The sequence below is a fragment of the Hemicordylus capensis genome, chromosome 1, assembly GCF_027244095.1.
Source record: "Hemicordylus capensis ecotype Gifberg chromosome 1, rHemCap1.1.pri, whole genome shotgun sequence".
Taxonomy (NCBI): Eukaryota; Metazoa; Chordata; class Lepidosauria; order Squamata; family Cordylidae; genus Hemicordylus; species Hemicordylus capensis.
This window is the reverse complement of record NC_069657.1, coordinates 114169937-114195677: the sequence shown is the minus strand read 5'-3', so window position 1 is coordinate 114195677 and position 25741 is coordinate 114169937. Positions and strand designations below refer to the sequence as shown.

The 25741-nt window shown below is 42.7% G+C and overlaps 2 protein-coding genes across 19 annotated transcripts in view; one reads left to right on the top strand and one right to left on the bottom strand.

The window, feature by feature from the left end:
• The first annotated feature begins 2428 nt into the window (after positions 1 to 2428).
• On the top strand, positions 2429 to 20816 carry LOC128327436 (NADH-cytochrome b5 reductase 2). 4 transcript variants are annotated; one of them, XR_008308623.1, is made up of 9 exons: positions 2429 to 2583; positions 4212 to 4358; positions 5049 to 5121; positions 7123 to 7229; positions 9664 to 9793; positions 11982 to 12065; positions 13090 to 13175; positions 18278 to 18524; positions 20478 to 20615. XR_008308623.1 is itself a non-coding variant. In XM_053256235.1 (9 exons), the coding sequence occupies exons 1-9, from the start codon at positions 2458 to 2460 to the stop codon at positions 20648 to 20650; spliced, it is 1026 nt and encodes a 341-aa protein (XP_053112210.1). In that variant the 5' UTR covers positions 2432 to 2457; the 3' UTR covers positions 20651 to 20816. The 4 variants fall into 4 exon arrangements, 3 of the variants coding, with proteins under 3 accessions (XP_053112210.1, XP_053112215.1, XP_053112219.1); XM_053256235.1 differs by lacking the exon at positions 18278 to 18524 and adding an exon at positions 18138 to 18237 and having other exon boundaries at positions 2432 to 2583; positions 20478 to 20816; XM_053256240.1 differs by lacking the exons at positions 2429 to 2583; positions 18278 to 18524 and adding exons at positions 2606 to 2757; positions 18138 to 18237 and having other exon boundaries at positions 20478 to 20816.
• A 743-nt stretch (positions 20817 to 21559) lies between these two features.
• The window catches only part of PPFIBP2 (PPFIA binding protein 2), a 168552-nt gene continuing 164370 nt past the window's right edge, over positions 21560 to 25741 (bottom strand). For 5 of the 15 annotated variants that reach the window (XM_053256170.1, XM_053256116.1, XM_053256125.1 and 2 more), the window contains one exon: positions 21561 to 23558. In XM_053256170.1, coding sequence (XP_053112145.1) covers positions 23487 to 23558 — 72 coding nt within the window. In that variant the 3' untranslated portion in view covers positions 21561 to 23486. Of the gene's footprint in view, positions 23559 to 25741 lie in introns of all 15 variants that reach the window. The other 10 variants (XM_053256150.1, XM_053256141.1, XM_053256132.1 and 7 more) reach the window with 7 other exon arrangements.

The window sequence follows — 25741 nt, the reverse complement described above, 5'->3', positions numbered from 1 at the left end:
CTCATTGAGATAATCAGAAAGGGTCCATCTTTGGGTGCCACCGGTCCATCTGGTGGCAACCTGGAATAGGGCCTACTGTTGTTGCCCCAAGGCTGTGGAATGCACTTCCCATGGATATAAGAGGATTGTCTCCATTGGAGGCCTTCAGGAGAGCCATAAAGACTCATCTTTTTAGTCTGGCTTTTAATGATAATTTTAATGTTATCTAGTTTTAATTGTAATTTCAATCTCCTTTTAATTGGTTTTTTTATTTTTATTGTTTTGTGCTTTTTATTTCAGTGTAAACCACCCTGAGCCACCTTTGGACGGGCAGTATATAAATTAAATAAATAATAGAATAAATAAATGACTGTGAATAACTGTTGTGTAATGTTGATTTTAATGAAGAAACTTAAATTAGTTAAATTTGAGATCTTATCAAAGCAAAATTTGCCATGTTTGGTTTTTAAAGTTTTATTTTAAAATACATATATTCTGCATTTCTTGCAATAGGCAACTCACAGTGGCCAGGTTAACAGCAATAACAACAAAAAAGAACACAATAATGTTAACACAGTAAGGTATAAAATAAGTGGCTGTATGCTTGAGGCCCCTAGAAGTTAAATACTTGATAAAATATTCCATTAAAAAAAAAAACAGAAGGATCAGTTCAGAAACATAAAATTCCAGGTAAGGAAAACAACAAATGCATCATAGCAAGCAAGCATCTTACCATTACATATGTTGGTGATAATTTGTAATTTACAGATAAAAGTGCTTTTTCAAGGCAGATGTTTGTAAGACTAGGAATTCTTAAGCAGTAGGCTTGTCACTGCTTGGTGTACGTTGCACTTGGTGTACGTTGTCCAAACACAAGGACTAATTCATAATGTACTATGTTTGTTTCTATAACTCATTTTTAATGGATTTTAGGATTTTGTAGCTTAAAAGCTGCTGTTTACAAACACAAAGTTTACATCTGTGGTTATATAGAACACAAAATTTACAGTGCATTGTGACTGCCCGTGCCTTGACTTGGCCAGAATCCCATTGCATCATGTTGTTGACTCACACCAGGCCTGCTTACAATACAGATACACGACTTGTAAGTCTCTAAGGGTGAATCACCTCCCATGTGTGTTAGAAAGCATTTTCTAGAGACAGGTTTATGGAGACATATATACAGTGCCATATCTCTTTTGAGAGTGTGAACAAATTGCCCTGGTAATCTGGAAGGGAAAGACATTCTCTGTGTAAAATCCACGGGCCACGAGGTTGCACCTTTCCCCTCCCAGAAGCAACACAAAAAGAAAACCAACCTTGCTGCAGCCAGATCATGAGAAGCTGCAGAGAGCTTGCTTTCCTACTTCTCATAAAATAAAATAAAATAATGAGAGAAAGGACACACTCCAGCTCGTCACTGGACAGAGGATTAAGGGCTAGTGAGTAGTGCGCCACTTCTATCCGAGCTAGAACACAGGGGAAGACCAGCTTGGCCATAACCAGAGAGATGTCTGCTCACCACTTCATTTTGGCATTGTCAAGCCTAGCTTCCTCCTCTGCCTTTTCCCTCCACTCCTCTTCCTTATGAGTTTTGCATTTTTTGTTGGGAAGCCAGAGGCAAGGCTGTATCTCATTCCCATTTATATACACATTCTCCCCTTAGCACTCACAAATCAGTTTTCCATTGATGTAAACCATTTTGAAAGAGACACATTTATTAAATTTAGTAGTATGTAGCACAGAAGCAGGCTAAAAATGCCTTATATGGGATAACTATTCCCCCATGGAACAGAATCATCACTCTGGCTATTATCACAAGGCTGCAATTATTTGAGCAATGGTCAAAGACAGTGCTTGACTTATGATCTGAAGCTGCGTTTAGGAGGTAAGGTGATCATGTTGACTGATTTCAAGCATGTAAAGAGCCAGGCCAGTGTTATAGATGCAAATTTCACTCACTAAACAATAAATGGAATTGAAGCAGATGATTACTTTAGTTCTGTGACCATTCCTGTTTCCCCTCTTCTACTTCATATGAACAGGGAACAAACCTCTATTTCCCCCAGACTTTTTGACAATCTGAAAATGTTACAGTTCTGACTTAAATCCACGGTTTAAAAGTATGTCTCAGTATCTTATATATCCCTGATTACCATTTTCTGAAGTGCCTAATACTTTATATATTGACATTATTATCCCTGCCTATGAGAAATAAGTGAAGTTCTATTTTTATTTTAAATGTCTTGCTACATATTTTTTTTTTAATGTAAAATGAGTGGTGAGAGAAAGAGAAGACTCATCTCTTTTAAGAGATCTGGCAACGTTTGTTTTTCAGTTTCATATTTATATCTTTCACTGATGGTGTGCTGGAATGTTCTACCAGCTGTAATCAACTTGCATTTAACCCTATACACGTGAAAGCCAGCCGAAGCCAGCTGTGTGATTCTTCACAAGCAATTGAAAGACACTCTGCACATGCTCAGAGGCTGTCTCATTGCCTCTTCCTTCCTTCTAATGGAGACGGGGAGTCCTGTCATCAAGAGCAGGGACTTGGGTGCTTCGATTTGTGCAGCATATAAGGCGCAGTCTGGAGGGCTTCAGGCAAGTAAAGACGTTGTTGGATATAAGAGGAGACTTTGCTGGGTCAAAAAGTCCATCTTGTCCAGTCAACCAGATGCCGATGGGAACAGTCACAAGATGGAGACAGTGGTCTTTTCCAACTGGTCCCCAGCAGCATTTGTCAGTCAGAGGCTGCAACCGGTTCACCTGAAGACTGTATGTATTTTCTTTTAACCCCACTTCCCTTCAAAGAGCTCAGGAAGGTGCATGTGATGATGCTCCCCTTTTGCCATCACACAACAACCCTGTGAGGTAGGTTAGGCTGAGAGGCGAGAACTGGCGAAGAAGGATTTGTGCGCTCCTCCTGGACACCTCAGTCGGAGGCCAACACTTTGTCTGACCAGGCTGGCTGTACAAAAGAAAAACGGGCTGAGCAGATCAAAGAGGTGGACTTTTGGCCCCCTGGGCGGGGAGGGAGAAGGAGCCAGCGGGGTGGAGGGGAGGGCTGGTGGGAGGGGCAGGTGAGGCCGCCGGAGCCTTCCGCCGCTCCCCGTGTGGCTACAGGAGAGTTGCCGCCGGCCGTCGTGGTGGAAAATGGAGGCCAGTTTGGTAAGCAAAGCTGTAGTGGGCTTGGATGGAAGGAGAGAGGACGGGCCGGCGGGGAGCGAGAAGCGAGAGAATCCGTCCTCGAGTCGTTCTCTTGCAGTTGCACGCGGCCTCACTGGAGAGAAGGGCAGTTACGAGTCTCTTTAGCGGTTCTCGCAGGAAATCATCCGTGGGGCGCCGGCCGGAGTTTTGCTGGAGCGGCAGAAAGGCTGCCTGTGCATGCGAGAGCTCTTTGGTCGTGCTGCTAGCGCTTCTGCACCTCCTCACCACTTTGATGCACACAAAGAGTGTCCTCGGTTAGGGACGGGGAGGTTTATCCAGTTCTGTCCCCGGGCCTGCCCGTTTCGTGGCTCAGGCAGGAGGAAGTCCGTCTAGGGTGGCCAGTTTACCTGAAAAAACTCCGAGGCCTGCTCTTGTGCCTTTAAATGCCACTTCATGTGCACGAACTAGCAACGGAAGCTTTTCATAGGATGGAGACCATCATGCTCACCTATTAATGCTGGCATATCAAATGGCTGGCTGAAAAGTTGTGCTTCCAGAGCTTAATCTATGTAAGTGATTGTGTAACTAAAACGAGGCATTGCGGTCATTCCAGGTTGATTATCCCAGAGCATCAGGGATTATCTTCTGTTTGGGGTGAAGATTATCTTCTGTACGTTCCTTCTCTTCTGGAAGGATATAGGAGAGGAAGTTTGGAGGTTAGAGTAGTTCCAGTAGAACTTTATAGGCCGTTTGTGTGCGTCTGGATTTATTCTCACACACACGCTCTATCCCCTTAATTTATCCTTTTCTTACCACAATTGGCCATGATGATTTCTAAGGCTCAAATCCTTGTTTAGGCGTGAAGCTCATGGTATGGATTTGGACCAGTTTCTAATTATTAGGCTGCCCTTCATAATAGAATTACATGAGATCATTGTAAAGCAGTCTATATACTGAAATGTACTATAGAACTATGTTCCTAAACTAGTACAACTTCTCAGGAGAGACTTCTGGCTATAGCACATTCAACAGTGGGCTAGTATGTAATTATTTCATTTGCACTCTGTGGTGTAATTTTCCAGGGTACCTCTGTGTTGATTGCTGGGTTGGTGGTTGTAGCATCTACCCTATTGCTACTTTTTAAAGCAACAGGCTCCTGGAAGAAGAGAGATCCAGTTACTTTACAAGATCCAAACATCAAGTATCCATTGTGCTTGACACAGAGAGAGGTGAGTTGCTTGGTCTTATATGGGTTGCATTCAGGAAAGTGAAATCTGCCAGACTTTGCATGACCCTGAGAGGGAGTTGCTTTCACTTATTATAGTGTCAGTAGACTAGATACCTGCTGAAGATTTAGCATGGACTCAGTGTTTTTCAACACTCTTAAATTCTGGTCCACTTCAAACATAATCCACCCTTGGAGCTGTCAACAGCAGCTTCAGGAGGCAATAGCATGGGATTCCCCTTACATGTATCTTGTTGCTGGAGTCCATGGATTGGGACTAATCCAGCACTGGCATTAGATAAAAATAAAAACAGTCTACCTCAGATTCTGTAAAAAAGCGAGCCAGAGGAACTCTTGCAGCCAGAAGCTCTCATGTGTTCTCTGCCTGTTTGCGGCTTCTTTTCCTGTCTCTGTTGTGGGCAGGAAAATGCTTCCTCCAGGAGTCTGATGACTACCCCTCTCCAGAGAGGCTTGTCCCGGTGTCCAAGAACAATTGATTACCCATTTCTTCTCTCTAATGTGCAAAGTAGTCCTATGTCTTTCTCCCCTAATCCCATATTACTTGTCATGTATTGGGCAGCAAAAACTGAAGCTGGTCATCATATTCCAGCAACATAGTGTGTATTAGGCAACTTGCTCAAATGGAATATTTTTTCAGCATAATTCTTTTCTCTATCATCTTGCTTTATAACAGGAAATCAGCCATGATACCAGGAGATTTCGGTTTGCACTTCCATCATCGGAACATATATTGGGCTTGCCTATCGGTAAGTGTCAGTGTGTCCTCCTTTGAGATCAATCCGTCTGTAAAATTATTTATTTTACTCTTTTTTAAACAAAATCATGTACAGTGTTGAGGTTGTGAAGAAAAAGCCTTGCTGTATTTACCTGAATAAAAGATGATGTTGAATTTAAAATGACCCCTTAAAAATACAGGTTAAATATTTACTTGAAAGGAAGAAGACTCTGAATTTGGCAACTTCCTGATTTATAATATGAAAGAACTTTGGGGGGGCGGGAAACCTAGTACTAATACGGTAAGTAATGCAGTCTAAGCAGAAGGTAGGGTGAATATAGGCTGGTGATGGGCAACATGGAATAGTTCATTGGTTTGTTTCAAACTATGGGCTGTATAAGCAGGTAGTCAGAATAAGATATGAACATAGTGATTTGAATCTAATGAAAGGATACTTCACAGTTCCAAAGATCAATCCAGGGCACGCAGAGAGGTCAGTGTGTGTTATATGGGAACAGTATGCTCTACTGCTGGGATTGGATCAGATTTTGGCACATTGAAGGCTAACTGTGTTGTGAAAGGCAACAGCATAAAAGCATGACCTCTGTGTTTTAATGAGTACTGACTGTGCACATGCAGGCATTATTTGCCAATATTTGCCTGGAAGCCCACTCTATTGAGGTATAACATGTTATAGGTCAGTGTCCTCGGGGTCCATGTATTTTGACATAACAATCAAGTCAGACCTGTTTTGGGGGATGGGACTGTAGCTCAATAGTAGAACATCTGTTTTGCATGTTGGTTCCTGATTCAGTCACCGGTATCCTCAGGTAGGACTGCACAAGGCTCCTGTCTGAAACCTCAGGAGAGCCAATGTCAGGCAGAGTAGGTAGTACTGCCTTAGATGGACAAATGGTCTGACTCGGAATAAGGCAGCTTCCTGTGTATCTATTTGTGACTGCCTCTGGCCCCATCCTCTCCTGTGCCTTCTACAAGACTTGGAAAGGACTTTGATCATTTTATTTCCATCAGCATTTCTGCAAAAGGGGTGTGTGTGTGCATGCGTGCACATGCCCTGTTCTTCAAAGCCAGCATGAAGGAAGATGGAGCCCTTCTCTGTTAAGTTAAAAAAAACAAATCTTCAAAAAATTAAATGGAAATAAAGCAATTAACAGCAAGTATTCGAATGCAAAAGTTGGTTTTTAAAGGCAGTTGTGCTGTGTAGTCAGTTTAGAAGCTGTGCTAAGGGATACACTCTGGCATTCTTGGCTTCATATAGTATTTGATTGTGGTCAAATAATAGATACTATTTTACTAGTCTGTTGCCTTTCATGCCAGACCTAGTTCTGGATGCTTCTCCCTTTTAGACTATACATGTGAAATCACTGTGTTAGTATAACTTTAGAGGATAAATAGTGTTAGGAAGAAGTTTGGTGCTTTGTACTTCTGTATTTCTAATTAATTGAATTTTTACTTATTTTTTCAGCCACTGGGCACTTTTTAGTAGAAATGTAGGAAATAAATATTTTGGAAATGTGCATCCACTATTGGAATGCTAATATGCTTATTGAGTTTCAAGTGTGATGTTTGACTACGAATATATGTACTGCTATTGTTCCCTGGAGAGAGAATCTCTGGGAACTTTCACAAAATCCCATATAATCAGCTGATCTTCCAGGCAGCAGAGGTGGGCATAGAAGGTCCTTTGTTAATCCAACTGTTACAGGTCAGATCCTTAAAACTATGACAAGAGCTTGAAAACATTATTTGAAACATAATGTAGAAATCTTTGTTCATCTTTTTCACCCTTTTGGAATAATTGTTGTCTCCTATTTTCAAGCTGATCTCCACAACTGAGTCTCCCCACCACCCTCCATCCTTCATTTTCTTAAATTGTACATGAAAGTTGACATTTTGAAGAGTCTGTACAAAAGAATGCCAGGAAATATACGTTGTCTGTCTTCTATGCTTGTTAATTTCATGATAAAATTGACATTTGGAATAGCAAGGTATCTAAACTCTTTTTCTGTAGGTCAGCATGTGTATCTCTCTTCCAAAGTTGGTGGTAACCTTGTGATCCGAGCCTACACTCCAGTTTCTAGTGATGAAGTGAAAGGCTATGTTGATTTGGTTATAAAGGTATGTCTCAGTTGCTTTAGTACAGCGCCTGTAGTGAATTAAAGCCTTTGTCTCAGAGCAAGCGCACATGAGGAAAAGAAATGCTGAATCATCCCTGCTGAGCTGCCTGGCTAGGCTTCTCTTAAAACTATTCTGTATTATCGGTAGGTTCAAAATGCTGCTGACACTACCACCCCTCTTATTGATAGAGCTTGAACCTCCCTGGGCTTGGGGTGGAATCGCAGGGAAAACTCTTTTTATTTTGCTATTGGACAAATACAAAAATCTTCCATGTGCAAGCCTACACATGAGGAAACTGATAGCTGCTGAACGTTTGAGGACGTATTTGCACCAGAGAAACCCCTCTTCGCCCCCCCTTTTCCTGAGTTAAAACCAACTCGCTGAGGCTTGTAAAAAAGAAAAGAACTTTAAAAAACGCCAGTTTTATTCATTTACTACAGGCTGCTTCTGCCTGAGGCTTTCTCAGCTTTTAAATACAGTTTAAAAATATGTAGTAGGTTACAAAAATATGTTGTCTTAATGCACACTTAAATGTTTGTAGGGTCTTTTGTCCTAGGTAGGATGGTCATAGGCAAGTGTTTATTTTAATTATGTTATAGGCAAACAATAATAAATCAGCATCAGGAATATGCAAAAGCACAAACCAAAGAAACAGAAATTCTAACACAAACTTAATAAACCACTTTCTCCTGCCCTAAACTTCCGAAACTACTAGCCTTGGCTTCCTTTTCCTTCGAACTTGCCAAACTCCTGTTGAGAATTCAAGCCTCCTGTCTTTCAAGGATCTGCAGAGTTATTCTCCTGCAGCCAACCTTCATGGCCACATGTCCTCTTGTGCACTCTCAGCCTAGCTTCTTCTAACAAAGAACTTCCTGGCAACAGCTCTCTAGGTCTCACCTACCTGGTGTGCTGATTGGCTGAGCCCTGGAATTCACCAACCTGCCAGTCAAGACAAGGGTTCACTTCTGGTTCCCTCTTTAGAGGGAGGGGAGGCTGGCCACTACAGAGCCTAATCTGCTTATTTCAGTCGCTGCATCTCTTATATAAATGTGTATCCAACAATGAGCTTGTGTACAAAATACAAAGCTGAATTCTGATACACTGCTAAGGTAAAGGCTTACATTATAATTTGTACCCAGAAACTGGATGAAATTTGAATCTATGATTGGACAAGCATGCTAGGAAATATACTCTAGGTATTCTTTTAAAGTCCCTTACTCTGAAAGATGCTAAGAACAGAGGAAATCTACATCAGTTTCCTTTATTATACTAGCTATGTCAACAGAAGGTGCCTCAACTATGTGAGCAGTAAAGATAAAATACCATTTGCACTTTATTGTGTTATTTATATGATGTATTTACTCAGAATTACCTTGATGCATATTTCCAAGTGCTTTCAAGAGTGACTCTACCACCTTGGTCTTTTAATATGTCCCCACTACCCAGTAGCCTGTGTGTTACTCCAAATAAAGTATGTAGTTTCATGTAAAGTGCATATTGAACTCTTGATTATGCAAGTAGTTCTTGGAATTACTGTTATGAGAGAGGCTCTCAGTGTTTGCTTTTTCTAGAAAAAAGTTGATAAGACTTTTAAACTAGCAGATGAAGTCTAGAAATAGCTGATTTTTCATCCCCTACACCAGGGGTAGACGAGACAACCTTGGCTTTCCAGCTGTTGTTGAACTATAACTCCCATCATCCCCAACCATTTATTATGGCTGGAGATGATGGGAGTTGTAGTTCAAAAGCTGGAGAGCCAAGGTTGCCAACCACTCCTACACTATAAAAGCCTCGAATTAATCTCACCCCCACAGCTTTTCCTTTGAGTGCTCAAAATAAGTGGAAACAGTGACAAAAATTAGGCACTATGGTATAAAAAATTAACTTTATTCTCTTTTTCTAAAAGAACTTAAGACAGATGCATGTGTTACTGGAGCAGCATGAGGACTTCTTTCATGGGACTAGATATTCTAGTGCTTTAAGTAAGATGATTAAAGAAACCACGAGTGAAATAAGTTAAGATTTCTTATCCCATTGTTTGTTCATCACTCTGATGTAGACTTTCAGCCTTCCATCTATGTTGGAACTGTTTAACTACCTGCCTCTGCAGAATTATTGTAAGGACTGAAAAACACTTCTACACACAGGGAAGGCTACAAATGGACTTGTCCCCCCCCCCCCCCGCGCAACATGGCTCTGCTCCTTAATATCTAATAGACACGTAACATGCAGAAATGTAGCTTGTCAAGGCAACATGGTATACTGCTGTTTGCTCCCAGGATTGCAGTAGGGTTTTGTTACAATACACCAACAGTGGCAAATGAAGGGTTTACTGGGCTCTATTTCATATATCATAGATAACTGTGGAATTCTTTTGCCTGCTAGAGTTGCCTGACAGTAAAATGGCAGCTACTACTATGGGGATTTATTTCAGGTTTATTACAAAAACACTCACCCCAAGTTTCCAGAAGGTGGAAAGATGTCCCAGCATCTAGATGGCATGAAGATTGGAGATGCCATTGACTTCAGAGGACCTAATGGGCTTCTGGTATACAAAGGATCAGGTACTATCATGTTGAAGAATTCAGATGTTTAAAATGTTTAAACTAGATGTCGTGAAGAAGGGGCAAGACTTTTGGGATGAGCATGAACCTCTGTTTGGCACCAAACTGGTTTGGACAAGGTTTGGCACCAAACTGGTTTGGACAAGGTCGAACCATGTGTGCTAACATGGGGTTTTGGGGGCAGCACCATCACAGCAGGAAGCTGCTATGTGGCGGCAGAGAGCAGGTAAGGACCTGCTCTCTCTTTTTAAAAGATCCCGTTTGTTGCTCCCCTCCCTGCAGCGCCAAACTGGTTTGGATCTTGTCTGAACTGGTTCAGTGACAAACCTGCGCATGAACTGAGGTTTGTGCACATCCCTACAAGACTTGGTTCTGAGATAGATTTTTCAGCTGTTGTTGACTGAAGACCCTGTTTGCCTCAACCATATTAACACACCCTGGTGTAATTTAGTACTTGTTTTCCCTTCTGATACACTTTCTGAAAGATCTAAACAATTCATGGAGCCAGTACTTTGATGGTGCTTTTGAGAGGAGTGATAGGCAGAAGAGGATGGAGGAGGGCTGGCCTAGTATTCCCTCCTCTGATTTTCATGCTGCAGGATGTCTGGAAGAAGATGCTCTTAGGGCTGTCTGACTGCTGTGGTAGCATCTCTGCTGGATCAGGGTGATCCTAGGATCTTCTGTCCACTCAATTGTTTTGGACTAATATTAAACTAGCTGGGCCAGGTGCAGAACATCTGCACCTCTGGCAGCCCACCCACCCGACGCTGCCTCCCCCATGGCTTTCTGGCCAGCCGGCTGGCTGGTCCGCTTCTCCTCTTCCCCCACTACTTCCCCCACTGTTGTTTTCTAGCCAATAGGCCAGCCGGTCCACTTCTCCCCCCCCCGCTTCTCCCCCCCGGCACTTTGTGGCTGGTAGGCCGGCCAGCCCGCTTCTTATACCCACCTGGCTGACCAGGCTTTCCGCTTTCCTCCCTCCCTCCCTCCTGCTGGCCGCCCCACCGTCTCCACCTAACCGCCAGCGCCGTCGTCATTTTCCCAGCCGGCAACTCCTGGGCCCACTGGCCATGGCCATCTTGGAGGCCGCCACACATGCGTGATGGGCCCCTGAGTGGCCAGGTCATGACCTAGGCCATGCAGATGCCCATTGTGCTTGTGTGGTGGCCTCCAAAATAGCCACCACAAGAGAGAAAGGCCTGGAAAGGGCCAAAGAATGCCTGAACCAGGTGATTTTTGGCACGAGGAAGGCCAGTGAAGGGAGGTGGAAGCTCCATGGACCCCCCCCCCCGGTCTCAGAGGAGTAAATACTAAAAAAGACAAAAGAATTTTTTTTTTTTTGAAAAATGACTTGCGAACCAATCCGAACCGGGCCAGCCGGTTTTGTGCACACCCCTAGCTAATGAACACTCTGTGGTGGAGTCTTATCCTATGAAGCTGTTCTCATGAGCAGCCTAGCTCAGGCTAGGGCAGGGGTGGGGAACCTTGGCACTCCAGCTGTTGTTGAACTACTACTCCCATCATTCCCAGCCACAATTATTGTGGCTGGGGATGATGGGAGTTGTAGTTCAACAACAGCTGGAATGCCAAGGTTCCCCACCCCTGGGCTAGGGCACCGTGGCCTGGGCTAGGCTTCTCATGTGGAGTGCCAGGATCCGCATGGATCCTGCCCAGCCTAACCCTGCTCCTAAGCCCAGCTCTTAGCTGAGGTTAAGGGAGCATGCGCTCACTTAACCCAGCTGCTGGGCTTGTGTGTCTCCTTGGCTCCACAGAGCTAAGGAGACACAGAAATGGGTGCCTAGAGCATCTGTCTGATGTCACTGCACTCATCGTGCGGTGCCTTGTGGGATATGTGGAGGCCAGGAAAACAAGTCCCAGCCTCTGTTGCTCCGCACTGCTCCCAGCAGCTCAGGTTTTGTGGGCTCGTGGCTTGTGTGCTGAAAGGCCAAAGAAGGATTGTCTGGGGGAAGATAGGTTAAATCTCACCTGCCCGGTTGTGTGAATGGGCTCTATGTCTCTCTACTTAAAAGAAAGTCCTATTGCTTTCAGTGAGACTTACTTACATTTGAATAGACACGCAGCCTTGATGATTAGTGGGGCGGGCACGCTACAGTGATTAAAATGTGTTGCAAGGGTCAGAGCGAAATTGTTCAATTTGCATTGACAACTGTATTTTTACTTTCTTGTGCAGGTGAATTTTCTATCAAGCCGGATAAGAAGTCTGAAGGAAGAAAAAGGTTTGCAAAACACCTTGGAATGATAGCTGGAGGAACAGGTAGTTTATATTCCTTTGTTGATGGTGCATTTTAGAGAACAGGTGGGCTTAAATTCATGAGACAGTCAAATTCTCCGCATAAAGGTTTTTGTAATAAAATTTAAGGCAGGGCTCAGGGCTAGACTTCATGCATTGTTTGCCCAAGAGCAATTGCTAACCCACATAACTCTGCTGACTCCTTAATAGGCCTGGAGCAATGGAGAGGACTATAGCTATGGCCTCTTCTGTCCCTTTCTCAGTGCTGTCTCCCCCTGATCTCCCTTTTGCTGGTGGGTTCAAAGTCTTATTTTGCCCCACAGGAGAGGATGGAAGAACTGGGCAGAAGAATCTATATGTGTATTCTCCTGTGCAGCTATTGCACTGTTAAAGAGACAGCAGGATTCTCTGGGTTGTGGGCTGCAAATGTCCAATTCAGGACAGTGTGGTTGGAGTACAAGAGCTTGAGTGGTCTATACTGATCTTTAAGAAGATAACCTGCCCCAAATGTGTTGTAACCATACTTGAACCTTAGGAGTGTCTGACATACTGTTTATAGCATGCACCTCTCTTGGAAACATGCTTTAGGGCTTAATTTAGCTATAAATGAACAATTCAGGAACATCATCAAGGGTTACTTTTGTTAACTGAGCAAAGAGGCACCTTTCAAAGTGGTGATTCTCTTACATTTAGCAGGGGAAGAGCAACTGTCCCTATCTAACCCTTGCACAGCATCCCTCCAGTGGCTGTTGCTGGTGTTTAACTTGTATTTCTTTTTAGACTGCAAGCCTTTTGGGGACAGGGCACTATTTTGTTGTTTTTCTGTGTAGAATGCTTTTTGAGAACTTTTGAAAAGCAGTATATAAATATTTGTAGTTGTGGTGGTGTTGTTTTGCATCCCCCCCCCTAATTATAACAGCTACTCAAACTTTGGAAGCCAGGATAATCTGACAAAAAAATCCCACTGAAGTCAAATAAGAATAAGGTATTCCATCGCTGGGAATGGAAGGCCATCCCTAATTGCTGTCTTTGGCTTTGATCTTGATAGGGATCACGCCAATGCTTCAGCTGATCCGTCACATCACAAAGGACCCCAAGGATAATACAAAGTGTTACCTCCTCTTTGCTAACCAGGTCAGTTGACTTTTCTGGTTTACTTACTTATTTAACATATTTTTATACCACCCAAAACTTGTCTCTGGGCGGTTTACTTGCCTTTTCTCTCCCATATATTGCAGTTCATAAGAACAGCCCTGCTGGATCAGACCCCAGGTCCATCTAGTCCAGTGTCCTGTTTCACACAGTGGCCCACCAGGTGCTGCTGGGAAGCCCACAGGCATTTCAATTGATAGAACTGTAACTAGGAGAGAAGTTCAGCTCAGTCAGGGCTCTGTAGCCTAGCACTTCTTTCATCTTTGAACAACCAAGCTGACATGATGATTCCATTAATAGCAGTCAGATAGTGCTGGTAAAGTATGTCCATGTTCACACCATCACCTTAGATTTGTTTAGACTATAATAACCAATAACTTCTGTGTGTGTGTGTGTGTGTGTGTGTGTGTGTGTGTGTGTGTGTGTGTGAGAGAGAGAGAGAGAGAGAGAGAGAGAGAGAGAGAGAGAGAGAGAGAGAGAGAGAGAGAGAGAGATGGTATGCTCAAGATCTGCATTACTCAAGACAAGTTAAGTCATGGAACCAACTAACATACAGTTATGTGATCCTCAGGGACATGTTTTTGGAACGCACAGAGTGCTTAGTGGGGTCAGGGATGAGCAGCAAGAATCACTTCCCCTGCATGTGCACTCTGCTACTTGGGAAGACTCATACTGGGATAAGAGATGCCTTTCTGCTTGGGGAAGCAGCTCTGAATGGCAGACATTGTATGTAAACAGCTCAGGGTACTACATGGCCTGCATTGCCAAATGGTTCCTCCTCTCTAACTGGAGGCCAGGCTAACAAGAGTGGAGGCCAGGGTTTGGATGTATACATTTAACTTCTGGATTAAAATTATTCTATCCCCCAAAGGACTAGCTCCCCTTATTTTGGAAGATGGCTTCCAATCTAGTTGGTGTAAATGACTCTGTGATATACTGGGCAAGCACTGAATCTCTCCTCAATTTTTCATGCCTCTGGGTCCTGATGCTGCCAAAGGGCTTATAAAACAACGTATAGCAGACACTGAAAAGCAGAGCGATTTGGCGCAAATCTCTGCAAGAAACATCCTTGGTAGTTTTACAAACTGCCCATTAATGAGTTTAACTACTTTATCCCAGAGAAGGGCCTTCTCCCTTGCATGCTTTAAAGCACTTCCATCAGCTGCATTGGAGGGGAAAGGAAAGATTGTCCTGTCGAGTCGGTGTTGACTCCTGGTGACCACAGAGTCATGCGGTTTTCTTCAGAGAGTACAGGAGGTGTTTACCGTTGCCTCCACCCGTGCAGTATGAGATGATGCCTTTCAGCACCTTCCTATATCGCTGCTGCCCGATATAGGTGTTTCCCATAGTCTGGGAACCATATCAGTGGGGATTCAAACGGACAACCTCTTGCTCCCTAGGCAAGTTGCTGCGCCATTAGGTGGCTCATGTATTGGAGGGTAGGTACCATATAATCCTGTCACTAGCCGGATCTGTCCTTGTGGCCAAGGTGTTGAGACTGTGACGCATGTCCTTTCATATTGTTCATTTTACAGGGATTTTCATATCTCCCTCCTGCCTTACTAAATATCCTTGTTAGAATGGATGATGGATATGTATCCTTTTAACCAGCTGATGGTTGTGTACCCATAGTGCTGTGTGTGGCCAAATTCTGTGCAGCCGCATATAAGATTAGGTCTGAGGTGGTTTGAGTTATTGGTATTCTGAAGATCCTGACATTTCTTATTATTATTTTTACATTTATATCCTGCTCTTCCTCCAAGGAGCCCAGAGTGGTGTACTACATACTTAAGTTTCTCTTTCACAACAACCCTGTGAAGTAGGTTAGGCTGAGAGAGAAGTGACTGGCCCAGAGTCACCCAGCTAGTTTCATGGCTGAATGGGGATTTGAACTCGGGTTTCCCCGGTCCTAGTCCAGCACTCTACATGAAGAATATGCATAATCCTTAAGCAGAGACCATGTGGGCTGACCAATCAATGTATAGACTACCAGACTGATTTTGTCCACTTGTGTACATTTTCCAGCGTCCCTTAGGAAATACTGCAATGTTTCAAACTCCCTTTTAATTTAATTACTTGTATTATCTTTACGGTGATTTGTACTGCTTTTCTTTTGTGGTGTTGGGTCACTGAACATAATTCTGTCTGTCTTCCTCTCTAATTCCAGTAGCCAAGGCTGAATACAGTAATCTCCTTTTAAAAGGCTAAAATCCTGATTTTTGGCTGTCTGGGAGGCAAAGTTTGAGACTAGTTCTTCTTCCTCCCTCTTCTGTGCCAAACAATGGATTGTCAGGATTTTAGCTCTTCTAAAAAGGACTCCACACATGCTCCATGGATGGAGACGTATGTTCAATAGTAGAAAAATGGAATTGGTGCTATGGTAAGATGACATGGTTTTTAGACTTCTGTATAGAATTGGGGAAGGAAGCTTTAAGGTGTCTGCCCCATGATGGATTAACTGTGGTGTGGGTCAGATGATAAGAGAATTGACATGACAGATGTTATGTAGACGAAGAGGGGAAGAGCTGAGACAATCTTATCCTAAATTCCATGACAGAGGGTGGGAGAAGCTACAGGGGAGAGCTGAAGCCTAGTTTCCTTGCCTATATACCTCTGATAGGAAAGTAAATTTATTCTTCTGGCAGTGAGATAAGATGCTTGCAGCTTTTGGATGTGTGTCAAAGTCTGGAAGAGTTCCAGATTCTTTTCACACAGTTATAGGTGTGCACTGATTTCACTTGTTGGACTTGGGTGCCAGTGAATATATCTCTTATAGCCTGCCCTCTTGACTTTGATTTAGTTGGCAAAGTGAAGTGAGGCCCCTAGTTTCACTGGCCTGTCTGGAATTCAATTGGTTTCTAATGCAATAATGCTGCTGAACATTGAGAACTGAATAAAACTCATTTGTATTTAGGGTACAATTCTACATTTACCATGTTAAGTACACATTAACTCTTTACCTCCTTATAGTATATAGCATGAGAAACCTCTGTGTCTGGGATGCCCCGCAATCTCTTTGCCATGAGTCAGGCACAAGTGTGCAGTAGAATGTGTGACTGAAATCTTCTGCCACTGACCTTTAGCAGAATGATTGGAAACTTGGACCACCAAAGTACCACCAATGAGTTCTCCTACCCCACTGTAACTTGGTCATCAATATCTGGTCAAATGGGAAGGAGGACTTCAGCACATATCAGAGGCAGATGTATGGAAGAATGTGTGAACAAATAATTGGCTTTATCCATCTGAACAGCCAAATCAACCGACTCATCTGGTGGCTACTCGGGGATGGGCCTTCTTCATTGCTGCACTGAGGGTTTGGAACACACTTTCTGCTGAAATAAGAGCTTCCCCATCTCTTACAACTTTTAAAAAGGCAGTCAAGACACATTTGTTCACTCAGGTTTTTAATTAGATAATGTTTTAATTGTGTTTTTAATAGTGTTAACATTTTAAATTTTGAAATGTTTTGCCCAGAGACTTGCGTTTTGGGCGGTATACAAATGTGTTAATCATAATAATACTTACCTGTATATCCTGCAAAATTGCCACTTAATAAAATGACTGCCTGTATTCACCTTCAGAAGTTGTGACACAGAGAATGTGGCAGTAGTTATCTGCAACTGGGCAACTTGTACTTTTTATTTTAAACTAGCTGGGCCAGGCACAGAGCATCTGCACCTCCAGCCGGCCCACCCACCCATCACTGTCTTTTGGCTGGCCGGCTTCTTCTCTTCCCTGCTGCTTTCCGGCTCTCCTCCCTGTTGCTTGCTGGCCAGCTGGCTTTTTCTCTGCCCGCTGATGCTTGCTGGCTGGCAGGCCAGCCCACCCATTTCTTATCTCCCCTGCTTTTTGGCCAACCGCCCCCGCGTGCTGCTTTCTGGCTGGCTGGCTCCTTCCTCCCCACCCCCTTCTTTTAAACACACCTCTCTCCCACCCGTCCTGTGGCTATCCAGCAGCTCTCTGGACTCTCGTGAGAGCTGCAATGCATGAGATTAGCCACGGGTATGCCTTAGAGAATTAAATATAGATAGACAGCACCCATTGCTTCTGAAAAACTATATATGTAAGAGGAATGAAGAGTCTTTGTGTTATGGTGGGAAACTGCTGTTAAGCGAAAAAACATTTTACATATGCACAAGGACTTGTAGAATTGGCCTCTGGTGGAGGATGCAAAACTGTGTGCTTCTTGATAGGTTAATGTATTGAATAAGCTTTAATTGATCTGGTCTTATTATCTCTTCTCCCCTGCCCACTTTCTTGGAAATAACTGCCCTAGGGCTTAATTGCACTGTTAATTGGTAGATCTGAATAGAGTGACAGGTTGCTAAACATGGGAGAAACTGTGGCGGGCTGTTGGACAACTAAGGTTTCTTTATTTAATTTCATAATACTGCCTGACCAAAGGCGCTAGGGCAAGCCTGCACAACAGAGTACCCAGAATGTTGGGGGCAATATGCTAAATCATTGTAAACCGTTTAGAGAGCTCTGGCTATAAAGCGGTATATAAATGTAAGTGCTATTGCTATAAGGCCTGGGATCTGGAGTTGGCCCACGGGGACTTTTTTGCTGGCCCGTCGGTAGGACTATTCTGCAGCAACAGCAGGAGCCACGAAGAGTTCCCAGCAACAGCCCCATGCGGTTGGCCACTTGAGACCAGATGCCCCCATGCCTGGGCCTTGAGCCCACGGCCCCCCGCCTTCTTTCCTTTTACTCCCACCCACTGCCCCCTCACTCTCATAATTTTAGTAGTTAGTTTTAAATATTAAACAATGTGCTGAAAACTGGGGTTGGTCACAAGGAGGTAGGATAAGAATAGCTCAGTGGTGTTAGAAAGCCCTGATGCATAAATCTGGGTAGAAGGGGGGAAGTGTCTAATCTTAACAGGCCTTGTGTTTTGTATGCAGATACGCTATGGATAATTAACTATCTTTCTGTTGGTAGACAGAACAAGATATATTGCTGAGAGCAGAGCTTGAAGAAGTAGCTACAAATCATCCAGATCAGTTTAAACTCTGGTATACTTTGGATAGACCACCTCAGGGTAAGGCTAAAGCAGTTGTCTTGTGTTCTCTCTCTTATAGGCAAATAATCAGAGCACAGTTGGCTGACTCTATCCTTTCATCAGTTTACCTTGCTGTAATTTTTTGGAGCGTTTGTAACATCTCTTAAAATGTCACCCAAGATCTTAAAATAACCAGGACTGGTTGTTTCAACGTCCCCTAATGTAATTGCTATTGCATCTCAAGAGTCTTGCACTTGCAAACTAGTTTTTCTGCCTTACTAAGACTGCAGAGGAAGACACAGACAGAACGAGCCGCTTCATGTAGGGTAAGCATTTTCTTTTGAGGCAGTAAGGAAGTCACTGCTTTACAAGGTGATGGCATTAGTCTATAGCATATTGGCAGTGTACGTTCCCACTCTTCAGTTACTAATGTTAACAGTTGTATGCAAAATTCAACAGGGGTTTCTATAGGGTTCTACTTCTGTTCTTGAATGTGATGGATTGCATTGATAGCATAAAGGCTGCTAATAGATGTGAAGCTGTTCCAAGCAGAGGCAACAGCTGCACGTACAAAAATGGCTCCCTCTATTTAAATGAATAGAAAAGCCTTTATAGGTATAGGAGTGCCATGGGGGAGCCAGGCCATGGTCCTATATGAATGTGGAGTATGCCTTACGTATTTCTTGAAATTGATGCAGTAGTGGCTGACTTGTAAGGGAACATACAGGCAGAGGATAAATGCAAGAATTGTGTGCTGGATAGTCATGGGAAATAATGGCCATCCATCATGCACAATTCTCTTGGAAATGAAACGTGTAGTATAAGAGAAACCTGTAATTTGGCAGGGGGTGGGCAGGCAGCTAGCAAATCCATGAGTGCTAGATCAGGAGGGCTATGGGAATCTGGGGGTTAGGTTCCCAAACTGCTCAAAATAACTGTGTTAGACCCATTTTTTTAAAGTCATAAAATGGCTCCTGCAAACAAAATGGCAGCTGAAAATGACCTTAGCGGTCATTGCCAGCTGCCCCCTGACCCATAGATATACATGTTTTAACGCCCCCCCCCCATTTTTTTAAATGTATACCAAGGTCAGATGTTAATTACCCAACCTTGCCTGACTCCTCGGGTGGTAGGAATATTCTCAGTTAAAGCCCCTGAGGAATCGTATCTAACTTGAGTGTTTTGAGCCAAGATTGTAGCTCAAATGCTCTTCAGAGTCGCTATCTATATCTAAAGGGTCTATCCGGATATTGAATCAATGCAGTCTAGATTCCTTAGAGCTATTTTTAGAGTCCCCAAATGTGTGTCTTATGCAGCATTATGCTTGGAGACTGGTTCCTATCTGATCTATCTAGCTTGGGAGGCCTCATTGACGCGCTGGCTTAAACTTTGTTTGAACCTTCAGCAACCTTTGTATGTCCAATATATGTGGAGAGACACCTTCCCTAACCCATAGTTGTCCATTGTCACGAATAAAATGTTGGGCATGGGGCTTTCTCCCTCTTACGTTTTTCCCCCTGGGATTTGCAAAGGCGAAGTCTATTGTCATTTAGTGCCTAAAGGACATTGAGTACCAACACCTAGTTGACCTTGGGAATAAATGTTCCCCTTTATATCTTGGTATTTCTCTTCCAGCTGGGAACCAGGCTGCTAGATATCTAACCACTCTTCATTTTGCTAAATTTAGGTCAGCCTTTGCTAGGGCTAGGCTGAATGTACTACTTTTGGCTTTGCTTCAAAGGAGGTTCTCTAAAGAATCTCCTGTTTCGGGGTTATGTCCATGTGGGGAGGGTAGCCTGGAAACAGTCACTCATACTCTTCTATACTGCTCCCTTTATCGTGATTCTAGGAGTGAATTACTGTATACATTACTAGAGCAATTCCCTGGTAGGCCTGATTCCTTCTATCTTAACTACTGCTTGGCTGATACTAACGATGAAGTCACTAAAGTGGTGGTCAAATTTATTTATGGGGCAATTAGACAGACATCCCGCCATGGTCTTTTATAGGTTTGATTTTATGGTAGTTTTAGTTTATTTGTATATGTATCGTCATATTTACTCTATTTACTGTAATACTGAATGGTTGTGTTGTCACTTTTGTTTCTGTTTGGCCTATGGCTGCAATAAGAGGACTGAATTACCCAACTGCTAATACGCAAAACTGTGAGTGCTGGACTCACAAATAATGAGATCGTCTTGTATATCAGCCAGTGCCAAGTTAATTTGAGTGCATAATCCCAAAGCTTTCTAACTCCAACTCATTTTTTTCCATTTCAGACTGGAAATATAGTACTGGTTTTGTAACTACTGCCATGATAAAAGACCATCTTCCCCCTCCTAGCAAGGACACACTAATTCTAATGTGTGGACCTCCACCTATGATTCAGTTTGCCTGTCAGCCTAATCTTGAAAAACTAGGGTATGCTAAAGAGAGTACTTTTGCTTACTGACCTGGAGTAGTACCATTCCTCTTAAATGCCAAGGATACATAGTACACCTGTGAATAAACTTTTGTGCCAACATGTATGAGATGCATTGTGTGTAAAAGCCACGCTGTAACTAAACTGCAATACCAGTTTTTGTGTTAATTGGGAAAATAAAGTTTTGTTGCAAGTGCTTCTACTAGTGCATGCACCATTAATTTCTTTTCAATAGTACTTTGCACATCAAAATACTAGCAACACTGCTTAGAAACAAGCTCCACTCCTGACATCACATACTAATGCTGGCGGGTTATACAGTACCGTACCCACAGACTTCTTCTGTGGGTGATATCAATTATGACATAGAATGGTTCTAAGTCCTGCTTTAATGCTTGAAATAATGCCCAAGGCACATTTCTGCTTCTGTGCAACAAAAGTAGTCTAAAAATAGTAGTAAGAGGAAGACTACCCAAACAGCATACAAAAGATACTGTGTAAAACTGTTTCATAGCACGTTATTTTGCATTTGAGGCCTATCTCAAAACAGGACTTTCACTGATCACAACCTGTGCTTACCTGCAAGGGACTGAGACTCTCCCTACAGTTTTCAATGTAGCTAGTTCTCTACATTTTCACATCCCTACCCTCACGAAACTCATCTTGCAAATCAAGAAATACTGATGTTTCCATTTTAAAAAATCCCACCTAGCCATAGACAGAAGATGCTCTCAGAACTGATTTCCTACCAATTCCCACATTTTTAGACTGATGCAGACAAGGCCTGTTGCTAATACATTGCTATATCAGGGAAGGAAGGAATAACACTGATGGCAAAATTTATATCACAAAGGACAAGTGCTATAAAACTCCTTTAGACACTCTTATGGGTCAGTAGCGGTCTCACACATACAGCAGAGTCTAAAATGCTTTGGTTTGTGGTCTAGATCCAGAACTGTATTACAATATCAACATGTGCCAAAAGTCTGAAAATCACAGTAACAGGTGACCAAGTATGTCTCTCGTACAAGCCATTACTTAACTCTGAAATATTGGTTGGCTGCCTGGATTTTAGTAGTCTTACAATTAGATTAAATGGATCTCTTTGGTGGAATATGAAACAGATTTTCAACAGGAAGAAAACAGTCAAGAGAACATTATTATTAGAACAACAGGTTATATTTGGAATGTATTTTGTGAACATTTGTGTCACTAGTAGGCGCTAAGCATGTATAATGATGCAGATAGCCAGAATGGTATGATAGAGCAGATGCAAATAAACAGACTTCTTGTTTGCTATTAAAATTGGAACCAGACAGAACTGGAATCTCAGTGGGAAAATGAAACTATTATGGAAAACATAGTTTTCTCACCTAATAAATACCCTGCCTGGAAGCTAATCTGCTCTCTGCTGGTTTAAGGAAGACCTAGGAATTCCACTTAGAAAAAAGAATAATGGACAATCTTGATGCGTTAAATATCATTACCTTTTTCAACTAACATTGCTAAGGTACCTATCAGAAAGAAATCAGCTGTGTATGAGATAAGGTTAGGTCCTGTGAGCACTGAAACTATAACGATCTGCACTTGTTTTGCAAATTAGCATCAATGGCTAAATTGTCAAACAACTTGTAGTTTATCACAGGAACTGGTGGAATATTCAATAGCAGTGCTCAGGCTATAAAGTTTCAAGGTGTTAGCGCTTGTTACTTTATTGTTGCTCTGAAGTTTTCACTGGATTTCTAGTGATAGACATTATTAAGCAAGCAAGACCTGATTCAACCTATAGTATGTGGAGAGCCCTTGATGTAGCTTCTGTATTGCAATGTTCAGTATACCTGGAGAAAGAATAAGCCCAGGTGAGGTTCTCTGGCTAATCTTCAAGTCTTTTCCATGCTCTTCTAGGCATCATCTTCTGAAGATTCATGTTTCACTTTTATGTGACAGATGTAATAAACAGCAAGCTACACTGGACATAGTTTTCATAGAAATCCCTATAGCAGAACTGCAAGAGGGTGGTCTCATTTCATGGATAGCAATTAAGGCAAACAAATTTTAGTTATTCAAGGTTGACAGGGAAGACTTACAGCCTTGATCAAAGAGTTTCTTCTATTTTTAGCTTGTCTAGTGTGAGGACGAAGCATCTTAGAAAGAAATACGACAGCCAAGGATCAATTTTCTAGACTTTACCTCTAGCCTTATGTTGATTAAGGTCTGATTATCTCATTGCTGAACACAGGCATAGTTCAAAATACAGCAAGATGCAGGGGAGGTAGAAACACAGAATGCAGGGCAGGAACTCTCTCTTTAAACACTAGGCGTGTCCAAAACATGGCAAACTAATTGCAGTTTTACCATAAGAGGTAAACAGAACATCATCATATCAGGTGATTCTCTCTCTCATGCTATAGCTATATGATATCGAAAATAAAGTCCATGCACTAGTTACACTAGTTGTTCAGAAGAAAATGCACCTTAGAAAAGTAATGGGATTCTCACAGTCTGCACCAGAAGCAAGTCTTTTTAGAAATACAAAATATAGAAAATGGATCACTGACCAATAAGTGGCTCACTGTGCTTTATATATGTATGTGTGTGTGTGTGTGTGTGTGTGTGTACACACACACACTCTTAGTATTTCCCACTTGTAAGTGTTGCATAGGTTCTTTGAATGCATGAACATATATCTAGTACCTAGGTGTAGGGTTTTCACCCTGGTAGGGTGGAGGTTGAAAAACAGCACAAAGGTTTCACATGTTTCAGTGGAAAAGACAGTTGCAAATCTTTAAACATAGCACCCAGCCTGCACCAGTCATATCTCCCAAAACAAATGAGGTATTAGAGTGATGTTGGTCATATGGAGTCTTCATCTCCAGTCCTCAAAAGCAGATGTTAAAAACCTGTCATCATTCAACATCTGATCTTGGCTTAACATAGTCTGTAAATAAAAATATTATTCATAAAAATTAAATAACATAAGACAAAGATGTAAGCAATGAGATGTCCTATAGATTTAAAGGGAGTCTACATTCACTTTAATACATGAAATCAATCTTATCAAATAAACAGGAACAGCAAGATCTGCTAACACAAGGGTTAGAAATTAGTAGAGCTCTATTTTGTGTATAAATTTTGGAGAATTTCACTCCAAAAAATGTTGTCTAATGTTGAAGTCTTGCTGCTTACAGAATGCATAAAAACTTGGCTCTTAAATAGGCCTGACTGGGCAAACTCTACAAACAACAGGACAGTTAGATTGTATCTGGCCTCCATACCCACTTGCCCTTTCCCAGTACACCTAAATAGCATGACAGGCAGTGTCTGAGTGTGACTGCTGATCCTTTTGGATTTCTTGGCAGCTTTCGATACTATTGATCAGGGTATCCTCCTGGATCACCTAAGGGAGGTATGATTGGGTGGCCCTGTTCTACAGTGGTCCCATTCCTACCTCTCTGCTCTCTGGTAGAGTGCCGCTTGGAGAATGCTGTTCTGCAAAGCGATAACTAACGTGTGGAGTTCCACAAGGCTCCATATTGTCTCCACTGTTCTTTAAGATCTACATGACCACTGGGAAAGATTATCCGGGAGGTATGGTGCAGGGTCTTACCAATATTTATTTTATTTTGATTTATATGCCACCATTCCAAAAATGACTCAGGGAGGTTTACAACAAAATAAAAATAATTAAAACCAGTTAACACTTAAAATCAAAACAATAAAAAAAACCCAAATAAACATTAAAACAGTTAAAAACCCTGGAAAACCAGAGCAAACATTTAAAATAAATTATAGCAATTTACAACAATTAAACCCTGGAAGGCCAGGCCAAATTGATAGGTTTTAAGGACTCTCCTGAAAGACAATAATGAACTCAAATTACAGATTTCTGCCGGGAGTGCATTCCATAGCACAGGAGCAGCTACAGAGAAGGGCTGCCTCTGAGTCGCCACCAGACGAACTGGTGGTAACTGGAGACAGACCTCCTCAGATGACCTTAACGTGCGGTGGGGATCATGCAGAAGGCAGCGCTCTCTAAGATAGAAAGTGGATGAAGCCCAGATTTATTTCTCATGTCGACCTCATCGGGAAATGACATACCTTCCCTTAATGCCTGCCTGGAGGTGGTAATGGGCTGGATCAGGTATAACCAACTGAAATTGAATCCAAATAAACAAAGGTACTGAGTATGGGGGTTGGGACCCGAGAGATGGTTTAGATCTGCCTGTTCTGGATGGGGTTACACTGAAAGATTAGGAATGTAACTTGGGAGTGCTCCTGGATCCAAAACTCTCCCTGGTTTCTCAGGTTGAGGCAGTGGCCGGGGCGCTTTTTATCAGCTTTGGACGATATGTCAGCTATGTCCATTTCTGGAGGTAAATGACCTTAAACAGTGGTACATATGCTGTTAACCTCCAGGCTTGACTACTGTAATGCACTCTACGTGGGGCTGCCTTTGTATGTAGTCCGGAAACTACAATTGATACAGAATACGGCAGCCAGATTCATCTCTGGGACAATCCAAAGGGACCACCTAACACCAATTTTAAAATAATTGTACTGGCTGTTATCTTTCTGGGTGAAATACAAAGTGCTGGTTATTACCTATAAAGACCTTAATGGCTTGGGCCCAGGGTACTTAAGAGAGTGCTGCCTTTGAAATTCATAACCAACCTGTGGAATTCTCTGCCACAAGATGTGGTGACAGTCAACAACCTGGATGGCTTTAAGAGGGGTTTGGATAAATTCATGGAGGAGAGGTCTATCAATGGCTACTAGTCTGAGGGCTATAGGTCACCTCCTGCCTCAGAGGCAGGATGCCTCTGAATACCAGGCGCAGGGGAGTAACAGCAGGTGAGAGGGCATACTCTCAGCTCCTGCCTGTGAGCTTCCCAGCGGCACCTGGTGGGCCACTGTGTGAAACAGGACATTGGACCAGATAGGCATTGATCCTGATCCAGCAGGGCTGTTTTTATGTTCTTTGTCACAAACCCTGCTCCCTATTATGATCTTCTGGAGAGGTCGGGTTACGGTTGCCGCTGGCTCATTTGCTGGGGACTCTGTGGCTGCCCTGGGGCTTTCAACAGGAATATGCTCCCTGATTAAATAAGAGCATCTCCTCTG

Bases quoted from the DNA above. Each gene is read 5' to 3' on its own strand.
- LOC128327436 (XM_053256235.1), top strand. From the start codon at position 2,458: ATGCTCAGAGGCTGTCTCATTGCCTCTTCCTTCCTTCTAATGGAGACG. The intron at 7,230-9,663 runs GTATGTCTCAGT...GATTTATTTCAG, and splicing joins ATGTTGATTTGGTTATAAAG to GTTTATTACAAAAACACTCA. The intron at 12,066-13,089 runs GTAGTTTATATT...TGATCTTGATAG, and splicing joins AATGATAGCTGGAGGAACAG to GGATCACGCCAATGCTTCAG.